The sequence below is a fragment of the Pundamilia nyererei genome, unplaced genomic scaffold (genome assembly GCF_000239375.1).
Source record: "Pundamilia nyererei isolate P.nyererei 1_Seehausen unplaced genomic scaffold, PunNye1.0 scaffold00102, whole genome shotgun sequence".
Classification (NCBI taxonomy): domain Eukaryota; kingdom Metazoa; phylum Chordata; class Actinopteri; order Cichliformes; family Cichlidae; genus Pundamilia; species Pundamilia nyererei.
In genome coordinates this window covers 1133793-1147138 of record NW_005187503.1, presented here as the reverse complement: position 1 = coordinate 1147138, position 13346 = coordinate 1133793, and the positions used below count along the sequence as shown (strand labels likewise).

General features: G+C 44.9%; 1 protein-coding gene across 2 annotated transcripts; it reads right to left on the bottom strand.

Annotated features, from left to right (window-relative positions):
• Window positions 1-12874, bottom strand: efna1a (ephrin-A1a). Of its 2 annotated transcripts, none has more exons than XM_005740660.1 (5): window positions 12547-12874; window positions 1367-1662; window positions 509-574; window positions 299-394; window positions 1-179 (listed from the first exon to the last, which is right to left on the bottom strand). In XM_005740660.1, the coding sequence occupies exons 1-5, from the start codon at window positions 12642-12644 to the stop codon at window positions 52-54; spliced, it is 684 nt and encodes a 227-aa protein (XP_005740717.1). In that variant the 5' UTR covers window positions 12645-12874; the 3' UTR covers window positions 1-51. The 2 variants fall into 2 exon arrangements, with proteins under 2 accessions (XP_005740717.1, XP_005740718.1); XM_005740661.1 differs by having other exon boundaries at window positions 1-176.
• Window positions 12875-13346: the final 472 nt, after the last annotated feature.

Genomic DNA, 13346 nt, shown 5'->3' with positions numbered 1-13346 from the left:
CAAAAAAAACCCCAAAAAAAGTCTGCCAACAGAAATCCTTTTTATGTATTCTCAGTGCAACAAAAACAGTAACGAAAATGGGACTAGCACTGAGAGGATTGAGAGGGATGTAGCTGCCGCTGCGGAGTTTGTCCGTACACTCTTCTGAACATCTGGCAGGATAACCACCGGGTCATCTGCTTGAGGACAGGAGACAAAGAAAACACATTAGTACCATAAATTTACATAAACCCCAAATGTACCTGGATTGTTTTAGGGTCAGAGATAATTAGATAGGACACGGGGTTGGGCTACATACCTGCAGGCAGCCTGTTGGATGGGTTGTGAACCCCGCCACCGGCTCCAACTGCAGTCCCACCTGTGCCCCCTTTAGCCACTCTGGCCTCTTGAGAGCCTGAAAAAAAAAAAAAAGGCCATCAATCATTCTGTCTTGCAATAGCCTAAAACACGACTGTTAGAGGTGACTGTACTGCTTTCCTTTCATCCAAGAGGGTGGTCAAAAACTTACCATCTGCGGCTATGACATCCACCCTCAGCCTCAGGCACTCTTGGCCATGGTGGTGCAAAGGTTTGGCTGCAGGGAAGAAGAAAGAAACAAAACAGGCGTTAACATCCTTACTAATACACTTATCCTCTCTTGGCCCCTTAATCCACCTTAATGCACACGCGCATACAAACACTGACACACAAACCCTTGGCAACAGAAAAACAACGGTACAAAGCCCCGGGAAGCCATCTGTGACCAGGCAGAGTGTGTCTTGTCCTGCCGTTTATCTAATTACAACCATGGCCAGGGTGACAACATTGCCTGTGCTTTGTGGTCAGTTTACAGCAAGGCTAGTATTGCATAAAACTTGGCAAAGTGAGCCAGCGCCCCAGTTTTCAAAGAGCTGGCCACTGAGCTGCAGCTTATCACACCTGGTACACAAACATGCAAACGCCACCCAGGTCACACTTTGTTGCAAAAATAAGATTTCTGTGAATCAGGGATAATTAGATGGATTGACATGAAGTCTTTTTTTAGCATTTCCAGGCAACGAGCTGCAATGACCTTAAGATTAAAAGATTTTTTTCCAAGTGAAATGTCTCAAAAAGACGTCCATGTTTATTTTAGCATGAATTAGGATAACTTTAAGGATCGCTTAGCATTAGTGTTTAGCATCTAGTCATCATTACATAAGTACCACATTTCTATGACTGACTTTGTGTCATGCAAACATCCAAAAGCTAATATGTTGAACAGGAAAACGCTGTCAATTTGAAGAGTTGGCATGTAGTTCCAAGCACATTTATCTTGGCTGCATGCTCCCTGTGTTATTAGAAAATGAGTTTAACTAGGAACTAGGACAGGATCCGTGACACTTACAGATATAGTAGTAGCTCTCTCCTTGGCGAAACTCCTTTCCCAGGGTGAAAGGAGTAAAACGCTGGAATTTTTCAGAGAACTTCTCAGGAGCGTGAGGGGCAAATGGATGACTGCACTCCCAGCGCATCTGGTCATACGACTGCGGCTTGCAGTTGTCGTAGTCCTCCCGCTCCACCATGTACAGCACGTATCGCTCAGCATCCATCGATGGCACCTCACCCTGCGGGTAATGGGGGCAGACGATGTCCAGGTAGTCATTAAGCTTCACCTCCACAGCATAGTCGACCCGCTGAAACCTGTCGGGATGAGGGAGAGGACGCAGGTTACTCAAGTGGCAGGAGACCGATAACCGTGCTTATAGCATCGGAGCAGTAATAAATATAAGCCTCAAAACCTCTGATTATATATTGATCGGCTACACGCCGGTATTCAACAGGGAAATCAGAGGAAAGACTGTTAGGTCTAGGAATGGGAGATAGAGAGCAAAAGAAAGAAAGAATGTTTGTATGAGAGGATGTATATGCGTGTTCAGGTGGAACGAAGAAGGAAAACGCGATAAGGGGAAAAAGTGATCTGCAGAGGACACGCCCATAAATATGGATGAACGGGAGGCCAGTGTAGCTGATGCTGCTGTGCTGAGAGTTAGCAACGAGTGCACATTGATCCCGTGTCTCCCTGGAGTTGAATGATGTTTACCGAGAAACATTAGTAGTCAGTTAGCCCGTCAACACAGGAGATGAGTATTGACATCTGCAGGCTACATGCACACACAAACAAACACACACAGATAGAGCAGCAGAATGCATAATGACAGAAAAAGTGGAAACACACCTGAGTTTGCGAGCGATAGAGACAAGAATATAAATAAAGGTCACATACAACTCAATCTAAAAAAAAAAGCTTAAGGATAGACAAACTATAACTGGGGTAGCAAAAGGAAATGGCAAAAGCATCTGCCACAGGATAAGACGGACTAAGGCAAAGTGGAATTTCTGAACCAATCTTAATGATTTAAGAAATTATGGCTGTTGCATCTCCTCACTTGTTTCAGGACACACTTCAAAAGTCAGCATCTGTGATGGTCTGATGGTGTCTTAGTGCACACAGCAGGGGTAACCTAAACATCTAGCAAAGCGCCATCATGGCTGAACAATAAACAGAGCTTTTAAAGAAACATGTGCTCCCATGTTCCTTTTCATGAAAGCTCTAGCTGATTTCAGCAAGAAAAACCACATTGTGTACATATTCCAGCAGCATAGCTCAGTAGTAAAAAAAATTAGGGGGCTGAGGAGGGGTAAATTGGCTAGATTGCAGTTCGGCCTGGTCACCGCATTTTGAAAAAAAAAAAAAAAAAGGCAAAGGAGGCCCCAAATTGTTGAGCAGCTGAATTTGAGAATAGTTCAAAAACACAGATATCCCTCAGCTCTAAAACTCTTACAACACTTCATAGATGATACGTGACAGTGGTAGCAGTAAAGACCCACCTGCCACAATTTGTTCGAGGCGAGTTGTTGGCATCAAATTCAAAAAACAAAACAATAAATGCCCCAAGTTTCAACATCCGATATGTTGCCTTGATTCATTTTCTAAATAAATGCAGGTGATTTACAAATCACTGTTGTCTCTTCTTGCTTACATTTTACACCGCGTCCCAGCTTTTTTTGAGAACAGGGTTGTCTTAACCCACTCATTAGGGTCAGATAGATAGGCACAGATACAACATGAGTCTGGTGACAGTCTGTAACTGTCTTCCACCACACTCCCTCTCATTACAAATACAGATAGAGACAGTCAGACTGTCTGCCTCCCCCTTCAACCCTCCCTTCACTCTTCCACCCTCTCCACCCTTTTTACTATGGTCCTTAAGTAAACTAAACTTCCCATCTCCTCTTAGAGCTGGCTCAAAAAAGCACTTACACAAAAAGCATCATTTTAGTCTGCTTCACATGTGCGCACATAAACACTGATTACTGCAGAAAGCTTAGACTACTTAAAGAACAATTTAGAATACTTTGGTGCAGTTTCATTTGGCCTTATCTCAACTGTCCATGAGTCCGTCGCCCTCAGGGGGATACCATCAGAGATATTATGAGGTTGTCTCCAGGGAATTGTCACTGAAGGTATTTCAGCTTTGTCCCCATCCTCTTGACTCAGTGAGAGCTCCAGGGGCGGCTCACAGCTAATGCTCTCTTCTCAGCCAAAGCCATCTATCACCAGCCTGAAGCGGTAGCTGACCACAAGCAACACACACACACGCATGCACACACACACAAAATCACACTTACTTCACAGTAATTCCCATCTATCAACAACCTAAAGCTGTAGCTACCTACTATTTACACCCACTGAACCCACACAGGCAGACACACATCTCCTCCCATGGTACTGAGCTCGATGCCTATCAGTTTACCGTCTCCTACTGTTCTGGATCGCCAGGGGTTCCCTGAGAGTAGATGAAATTTGACAGACTTAAATATTTTTACAACACACAGGGCGGATGTGTGTGTAATATAGAGTTTTGTTGCTTTTGCAACGAATATACGCATAGTTTGACAGCCTTTCGACACTAACCCTAAAGAGAGATAGCTAACTGACTGCTGTTTAATCAGATCTACAGATCTCAAGGAGTTATGAGCTCCCAAAAGCCCGTGGGGTGTTAAACCGACACCAGTGATGGCATTTCTTTCCTAAAACAGGCTTCTCTTTGAGAATTCTGGCTTTTATCAACCCACCACCTCCACCTCCACCCACTCCTTGTGGTTGTATTAGTAGCATTTGGGGAGTTTGTGTTTGTGTGACAAGGTCCATATGTGTGACTAACAATCAAAGTGCACAGGCCCTGGCTCCAGTCGCTCGTTAGCTGGTGTTGTTGTTTGTTGCCAGGGGTCTCCCTGGTACCCCCTTGGTAAAAGGATAGACACAGTGGCTCCAAACTGTGGGCCCTGACTCCTACTACCCCTCTGGCTCCCTTCCCCCACATCCCTTTGCCTCTCTGCCTGACTGCATGCCATCAATACCGATGGCCAGATAAGCCAGAAACACGGGCCCATTAGAAACCAAGCATCTTTTTTAGCGGACCAATGAAACTTCCATCTTGCCAACAAGTTCCAGCCAACTTTCGGTGGGGAGAGGAATAATTATAATTTTGCTACGGAGCAGGCAGCTTAGTGCTTATCTGCAGTTTGCCTGCCATGCTCTGTTTACCAGATTGCTGTTAAAGTGTTTTTTCCCCATGCCGCTTTCAATTCCAGGCGAATCGATAACACTATTGAACAAACACCGTTGTTCTCTGCTTTTGCCTGACAGAGTTATCAGCCCACTGCACACCCTGAGCACACACACGCGCGCACACTAACAAACTCCCTATAGCCAGTCCCTCCCTGACCTCTAGTCCTGATTACAAACAGGTTGTAGTATGGTCCCAATGTGTTCATTAGAAAGGAGGTTGAAGGGGGTGCAATTAAAACACAAAAAAAAGGGTATTAAACTCGCCCTAGAAGGGGGTAATTATGTCCTCCCTCTCCCCACTTCCCAGCCCCTGCAGGCTTGAGAGCGCGGGGGGATGAATAGACGTGGGCGAAGGGGGTGGGTCAAAGGGCTTGAATTGGGAATGGCTTTTGAAGTCTCACCCAGTAAATGTTTCTATGTGAGTGCTACTGTTGCTCTATCAATGCCACCGTTTCATACAGTGTTTCTATTCACAGTGTGCCCGCACTGATGGAGTGCTTCACTTAGCAGGGAGAACCGCCACTGAAAACGCACCAGGGGATGTTGGCTAGTGCCTTTTATTAATGGCAAATAGTTTTAATTATCCTGCTGCCTTTTGTTCACCCCCCAACGCCTCAGCACTGAAACGTTCCACATCATCAGCTTAATTAACTGATTGTGGTAACGCACTTCAAAGAGAGCTTTGGCCCCTGTGTCACACAGTTTAACAACAAAGTCAAACCATGCCACCTTCACTTTAGCAAACAAAATCCTCTCACTTTCAGCCTTCCCCAGTGTGTGTCCCTTGTTATTTCCCTCCTCCAGATTGTCTCCCTCTCTGAGTCAATAAGGCTGTTTTGGTTTATTTCCATTGTCAGCATGGAGTAGCAGAGTAGTACTCTCTACTTATGGATGATCTGTGGAGTTATGGCAGATATGCAACAAGGATTGTGTGCGAGTGTCTGTCTCAGCCTGATACATTCATGTCAAGGATTGTTTATGTCTGAGTAGGTGTGCGTGTGTGTGTTGCTGTTCTGGTGCTCTGGGGAATCTGGGAGTGTGTTTCAGTGGTGATAAGGTGGATAACAAATGCTAATAATGAACAGAGATGATAGCGAGGGAATGCCAAGTGGTCACAGGTTGCTCCTTACCACTCTTCCTCCTCTTCTGAGAGGGAATTTCTAATTTATTGGAGCCTTTTCAGGAAACTTCAGGAGTCTAATCTCTTCTTTAATCTCTCTGGCCTGCATTTTGCTTTCTTGTCTACCTCTATCCCCTTCTTTCATCCATCCATCACCCTCTCATCTCTGCACTCTCTCACCCTGTGGAATGTCAGAGCTCTGAGGCGAAGAAGCTGCGGCGCGGATCAAAGGTCGGACACTTGCCAAGTCAGCACCGGAGAATTTTCTACATGGACAGTCAGCAAGAAGGGTCTTTTTAAGCATTTTAAATTCTACAGACGGATAATGGAAATTAATCTCTGTAAAGATTCATTCAAATCTATTCTAAAGTCCATAAAGGTCATTGTAGAACAAACTACACAGATCTCACTACAGCTTCCAAAAAGAGTTCCTGTCTTCTTAACCCACTGTCTCTCAGAGCTTCATACAGTCACCCTAACCACATAAACAAGATTATTTTCCGTAACGGATGACTGAACCGGAATGTGGGGACCACCTAATTGGCTCGCCCAAGCCTGGATTATTGGGTGGAGCAGTGGCTGAACTGAGGTCCATTCATCAGCACCAGACCCTACTTAATACAGGGGCTTAGACTGGACAGCGAGGCCCAGAGCAGGGAATGACGGCTGGGGACAGAGTAAGGGGTGAGACAGGCAGGGTGGAGCTTTTTCCCCCCACTCCCACATCTATTGTTCTCACATAGAGAAGGGGTATTATGGCTTTTCACTGAAGATTTGGAGTTCAAAAAAGACACATTGTCTATGTATAGCTATATATATATATATGTGTGGGTGTGTGCAAATGTGTCCGTGCAAAAATGGGAACCAAGAGGTGGTATTAGAATGCTGAAAGAAACTGGGAGTACTTTTTTTCAAGATAAATCCCTCAAAACCACATGACTCCATGACAGGTGAAGCTTTTTCCAGATCCAAACTTAGCTGAGTTAAGCGGGACTGTTTAATGTTATTGCTCGGATTCTTCTTGTTTCATCCATCTACCTACCCATTCATCCATCAACGTCAGCCGACCCTTCCCACTCCCTGTCTATCTCTCAACACTCAATAAGCAAACCAGATCCTAGTGTCAACTCTGTCACTCCCCCCACTCAGACCTGCTGAACCAATCGCAGCCTTTTCTGGTGGTATTCCAACTATGCAGCTCTCTGACCCACCGTTTGCATAGCCAAGCACAATGTGATGTGGGTATGCAGGGGTCATCATAGAAACAAATATGATCCAACCCCGTTAACATAATATTTCAGCCTTCATTCTTTGCACCGTGTGACTTTTCACCATCCATCTCAATCAGCTTTCTCTGGTCTTGTCATTCAACCTTTGTCCGCCCCGTTCATTGGTCATTCTGCTGGCGTGCTTTGCTGACCTAGCTGAGCTCCTTTTGCCACCCAGCGAAGAGACAAAGCTTTAAGTTCAGCAGAGAAATAATTGGCCGACTCCACTGCACTAAGGAGGGTTAGATGAATACATATGCTCTTTCCAGCTGCCTTATACTGTCCCCTGAGCCATTTGTATCTTATAAGGGCCAAAGCAGAAAGGTCATCTCTGACATCACATTTCTCAGCAGGCAAATATCTGTATAAGAAAATCGATTTTGCAAGATTGATTTTTTTCAATGAAATAAAACTTTCATGTTTAATGTTTTTTTTCCTCCTGTAAAAACAATCTCAGATTGTAACTTAATGAATTCCAGTGAGAATTAACAATATGTGAGTACAGGCAAAAAAAACCCTTTAATTAAATGGTAGCTCTTGCTTATGACGTCAAGTAGAAATTATGGTAATACAGCTGACCTGCAGGGGTGGCGATAGTTGCTGTGCAGACAACTTTACACACTACATCTAGACCTTTAACAAACAGGCCCAAAAAAGAAGGAAAAACAAAAAAGTTACACAATAGCTGATATTTACACAACAAAAACAACCACAATGGTTCATTTCAGAGATAATATCCGACTCTTTCTGGCCAATTCTTCCTCAATCAAACACATCGTGCACTGAATGCCACCAGGAATTGACAAACAAGTCTGAAGGACACACGCACGCACACACACATAATCTCTGGCTCAGACACATCTAATAAAGAGAGTGCGAGGTCTGTTCGCAATTGTAATTGCAACATAATCATAAATCTGTGTACTAATGGAGCTTTTCTTCCTCCTTGGTTTTATGTGTGGGACTGAACACTTGTAAAGCAGAGTAGATTGGAGCAGCATAGCGGGAAGGTGCAGGGGAAGTCTGGTGTGTAGATAAGAAAGAAGCATGAGGACGGGCAGAGGGCAGAAACACTGGCCGAGGTCAAACGAGGTGAAACTGATCAGAGGAGAATCCCAAATAGAGACATGCAGCGATTTGACAGCGGGGCGGGGACAGGAGGAAGATCCCAAATCATCCTTTTGGCTTGAAAGTTGGAACACAAACCCTAATTAAACAATTAATCCCTGCTCAGTTATTTACTCTAAATGTGTTCATTCTAATGTGAGCCTGGGAAATTCAATCAGCTCCTTTTATCCAGACCTTTAAACCCTTGCGTGTGCTGGTGTGTGAGAAATGTATTGTTTATTGTGCAGACAGGATACGCTGTTTTCCCGGGAAAAACGTAACCAGGAAGCGCAACACTTCGCAGGAGACACACAGCAGACAGCGTGCAGACTTTAGTAACACCAACATCACGCCTGCGGGAAGTTAAAACCTTTGGCCCGATTCACTATCTAGCTCAGTCAATAAAACAAGCCCTCCTGTTCTGACTCTGCAAGAACAAGTGAGCTGGAAGGAAAAGAAGAACCTTATCAATGTGATCACTGAGGTAAAATTTTATTATGATTGCAGACTGTAAAGATGGGAATCATCAACACACTTGAGTGGTCACTGAACCCAAAAGAGGTGATTACCATCTGCCTGACGAGGCAGCATTTTTTTTCCAGATTGAATGCACCAGACAGATTACAAAGCCAGATTAAGAGTGGTGAGAGGGGAGGGGGGCGGACACTTTGAGAGAAATATGGAGACCAACTAAAGGGAAGGGGGAGGGGAAGGGTATTCCAGGGGGTTAAAGCTGGATTAGGATTTGAAAAGTGAAGTGTTCTGGATGTATATGAGAAAAGAATAAAAATAAATAAATAGATTTTTATTCATTTAAATTGGAAACTGCAAGCATCTCATATCTATTGCCCCCACCAAATCACGCCAGTGGACTAGCCAGTCTTATGTTTCATCTCTCAAACATGGATGCACCCACACAGACACTTTTACTTACTCCTACACATACACTTCTGTGTTTTCTCCTTCTCATTTCTCTCCTTTAATAACTTGAGCTCTCAGACAGGCTCCACCATTTCCACTGTTAAGCAAGACGTTCAAGATGGGCACGTTAAAAGGCCAAAAGGAGAGCGAAAACAGTTTTGCTGGGAAGAGTGGAGTGGCCTTTCTTAAGGAAGTAGAAGAAGGAAGCTTTAAAGGTAAAGTGCAAAGTGTGTGTATGTGTGAGTGGGGGGGGGGGGGGGGGGGGGGTTCTTTTTCCCTGAAGGAAAGGGCAAAGTGCCTTGTGACGGCTCGCTGTGGGTGCCAAGAATGATTTAAAAAATAAAAAAAATTCCACACCTCTTACCATGCTTCCCTCCTTCTCCCCTTCTCTGAGAACCAGAGCTGGAGGTGAGGAAATAATAGACTGAAAAGGGACAGCTTGTAAAGTTGAGATAAAAGCTGGTGAAGGAGTGAAGGGGACCGAAAAGACAGGAGAGGGAAGAAAGAGAGTTTCCCAGAGGCAGAGCCACGGCTGTGTGAAGAGGGGCTGGCCTGAGTGGCAGCCAGTATTCAGGGACCACCGACGTGACAGAATGACTGACAGATTGATAGAGGCCGTGCCACTTCATCACATAGCGAACTCTGACCCTCGATCAGTCACACCAGTTACTATTCTCTTTCTGTGGCCCACCGTGAAGAGCAAGCCCCAATTTGTATGGGGAGCATCACAAAAAAGCCACATTGACCGGATAAAAACCGAGAAAATGCTTCATGCGGGTGAAACATACCTTAAATAACTTTCGTGTGAGCCAGCAGGAAGCAAGCTCATTTTAACGAAGGAACGGTGAGCTGAAACTACTTGGAAACGCAGCTAACCCAATGTCAAACAGCTGTTCTGAAAATCACTTCAGAATTATAAGAGATTAGTTAAAAGACTTCTTTGAGATCAAACGTGTGTGTGTGTGTGAGCGTGCCATGAAACGGTTAACAGATTCACAGAGCCCACAGAACCAGGCTGCAGAGGGAACCTGGCCAAGAAGAGGGGGAGGGAGGTGCCAGAGAGAGGGAGAGACAGGTACAAAGCAGAGGAGGAGGTGGGGGTGGTGGAGGTGGTGGTCCTCTCATGCTCTGTCAACAGGGAAAAGGGAAAAGGAAGTAAGAAGCACTGAAAGAGCAGATTATTGCCTCACATCGAAGTTGTAGAGTCCAGGGGGCTCCTGGGCCGATGTCAACATCAATCCCAAATGTGTAGCACGCGTGTGTGTGTGTGTGTGAGCCTGGGTTAATGTGTATGAGAGCGTGTGAGTCACTTGAATCTGGCGATGCTGTGTATGTGAGTAAGCTTATGCACAGACACTCCCTTTACAAAAAACACACGCTGGCATGCCGGGACCAAAGCTGAACGCTGGTGAGCCTCTTTCTGGCAGTCAAACCTGGCTGGTGATTAAACTGTTGCTAATCAGAAACAAAGGTCGCAAATATGCCAGCAAGCAAAAAGGTCACGAACACAAACACACACAGTAGGAGATTTTGTTGTGCTGAAACATAAAAAGTAGTCCTTAGGTACAGGCAGATATGACCTTGGAAGTCTTTGAAGTCAGCAGGCCCCAAGCTGTGCACACAAACATGTTAGGAAGGGAAACTACAAGCGTGTGTGTGTGTGTCTATTGCTAAATGCCTTAACACACCCACATGGGAAAAAAAGGAAATGAGTATATACCACATGGACTAAAGCGATCACTCTCAGATCAATTTGATTAACGATGGCTCTCTGACCAATTGGATGGAACAATTAACCCGGACCAACAAAAAGAAAACACGCTATCAAGTAACAGGTCAAAGGGGAGGGGAGATTGCGGTGAATGATGAAAAGCACCAAATAAAAACTCTCGTGCTTTTTCTGTGAAAACAGGATTAAGAGTAGCTAAAGGGAGAGATTTAGCACAGTCATCTGGAAAAAAAGCAAGTGCAAAAAGACGGATTATCAGTATATATATGGGAATGATCACTGTCATTCCACAGCAGGGACACAGCAGAACGCCTTTCCATCTGGGACTTCATTCTGATTTCCTGTGAAAGGCTTTGTCGTTGTAATTACGGACTTTCTGAGAACAGCAACTGCTGTTTTAACCACAGGGGAAATGAGGAGGGAGAAAGTGGTTGAACGTAAGCTTGTGTGGAAGAACGCTTGAATATACAATATGTGTTTGCCCACCAGAGGGAAAGTGTGTAAGCCCAGCCCTGATTGATTCAGACGGCGTCACTTGGTGCGACTGAACATGCTGGTTTGTGATTGAGGGATTGCCTGCCAGGAGTACCTGTTTGTACTTGCCCTATCGTGTGTGTGTGTGTGTGTGTGTGTTTGTGTAGGGGTGCACGTAGAGGTTCATCTGTGGAGTGAAAACCTAACCCTCTTCGTACCCCGAGCCATGTCACCCCAGCCATCATCAACCATAATTCTAATTGACCCCCACTTACTCCAAATGGCCCCTAACCCTGACAATTTGAGCTCCAATTTCTCCTCCCTGAGCAATCTATCTCTCTCCCACAGCGTGACCTACTGGGCAGGCCTCAAGTTACCTCCTCTGTCACTGTCATACACCATTATTACTCGTCTTACCACCTGAAATATGAACACCCCTATGTCTCTCTGACAGCCACGTAAGAACCCAAGTGATAGCTCTTGATTTAGGAGATATGGCAACCTCCCACTCTACTCAGAGGTTAGGACTCGTTGTCAGATGGGGAGGATATTGCAACAGAGCTTTCAACACATTCTGCAGCGAGTCAAGCCTGTAAATATCAACAGGGAAAAAGAAAAATACAACCCTTGCCAGGGAAAAATTGTATCCAAACCCGGGTAGATGTGCAACTCATGAATACAGACATAAGAGAAGTTTACTGACATGTTTGCTGCAAGCACACGCACACACAAAACACTGTATCCACATGCTGACATGCAGGCAAGATAAAACAAGCAGTATTCAAAGATTAAATGTCCTAAACCTCAGAAACCCGCTCTTTCCTCTACTCCCCCCGCATTTACATTTAAAGCAGCTCTCTTCCCTACTAAGCGTGAACTATTTAACTGCCTCAATATCAGCCCAGAAAGATAAACAGATGGCATAACCTGGTGTAACTAATGCTGCTGTGTAGGTAGGCTACACAGATTGCGAAACGGATTAAATCTGGACAGCTTAAACAAAGAATTACAGGTAAACAACACCACGATAACAGGTTAGAGCTCAGAAAGAGGCGAAGAGGGAAGATACTCCTAACTGTCCCGCATTATCATGACAACAGCAGACAGTTGATTCTATCAGGCGCTCATCACAGGCATCTCGCTGAATATACATGAGCTGCAACTATTCAGCGTGCATCTGAATATAAGATAACGGCTTTGCCAACACTGCAAATGCGGTTAAAAGTGTGTTTGATGCCAAAAGTAAATCAGTTTGTAGAACCGATTAAGAAACAAGAGTGCGCAAAGACGATTCGAAGTGCGCTACATTAGCGCAAATGGAAAACATATTTACTTTGGGTTTGTGCTGTTCCAGTAGACACTGTGCCGCTCCGCTGAAGCAAACCAGGCGCAGACGCTCCCAACGAAGCCCACAATCCAAACCAAATCCATGGTGGAGAGGAGTGAAGGCGTGCAGAGACGGAACACAACTCAGGTAGGTTGTGCACAAAAAAAAAAAAAAACACCTAAAAGTTTACCGAAGGAAGCTTATCCGTGAACCTGTTAATTAAAAAACTTAACGCACGCAGCAGATCTGAGAGAGATTTCTGTATATTCGCAAAGGAATATAAAAAAAAAAATAAGTGAAGGGAGACTGAGATTACTCGACAAATCCGTAGTGAATGAGAGGTTGAGCTGAGTGGAGGTTGGTTTTGTGAAACGCCCACCTCCGCGTGTCACGCCTCCTATGGCGGAGGAGACCAATCAGAGGGCTGTCCGAGAGAAGCGAGCGGCACAGGTTTCTCTGCAAGTTTGCGTGCTTTATGTGTGTGTGTGTGTCATCACTCCGGCGTGTACAGGGTGTCTGGGTAAACACACAGAGGGTTTGCTGTGATTTATATGCCAGATTTTTTTAATCGTAACTTTATTATGCTTCAAGTGTAAATACATGTCATATGTTGCAGAATTTCGTGCGTCCACATTATCCTAATTAGGGCTGAACGATATATCGCATTTGCGATAATATCGCGACATGATCAAGTGCAATTTTCTAACCGCAAAGGCTGCGATTATACTCTGGACATGTCCAAATTCATGGGCTACATCCTCCTGAGGCCGCATTTGTAGACCGATTACGTCACAGCGACGCGCCGA

What these genes read in the sequence shown, in the direction of transcription:
- efna1a (XM_005740660.1), bottom strand. Translation starts at nt 12,644, where the DNA reads ATGGATTTGGTTTGGATTGTGGGCTTCGTTGGGAGCGTCTGCGCCTGG. An exon ending in TGGAACAGCACAAACCCAAA is followed by an intron (nt 1,663 to 12,546) that starts GTAAATATGTTT and finishes TCATCCCGACAG; the next exon opens with GTTTCAGCGGGTCGACTATG. An exon ending in ATCCAACAGGCTGCCTGCAG is followed by an intron (nt 180 to 298) that starts GTATGTAGCCCA and finishes CCTGTCCTCAAG; the next exon opens with CAGATGACCCGGTGGTTATC.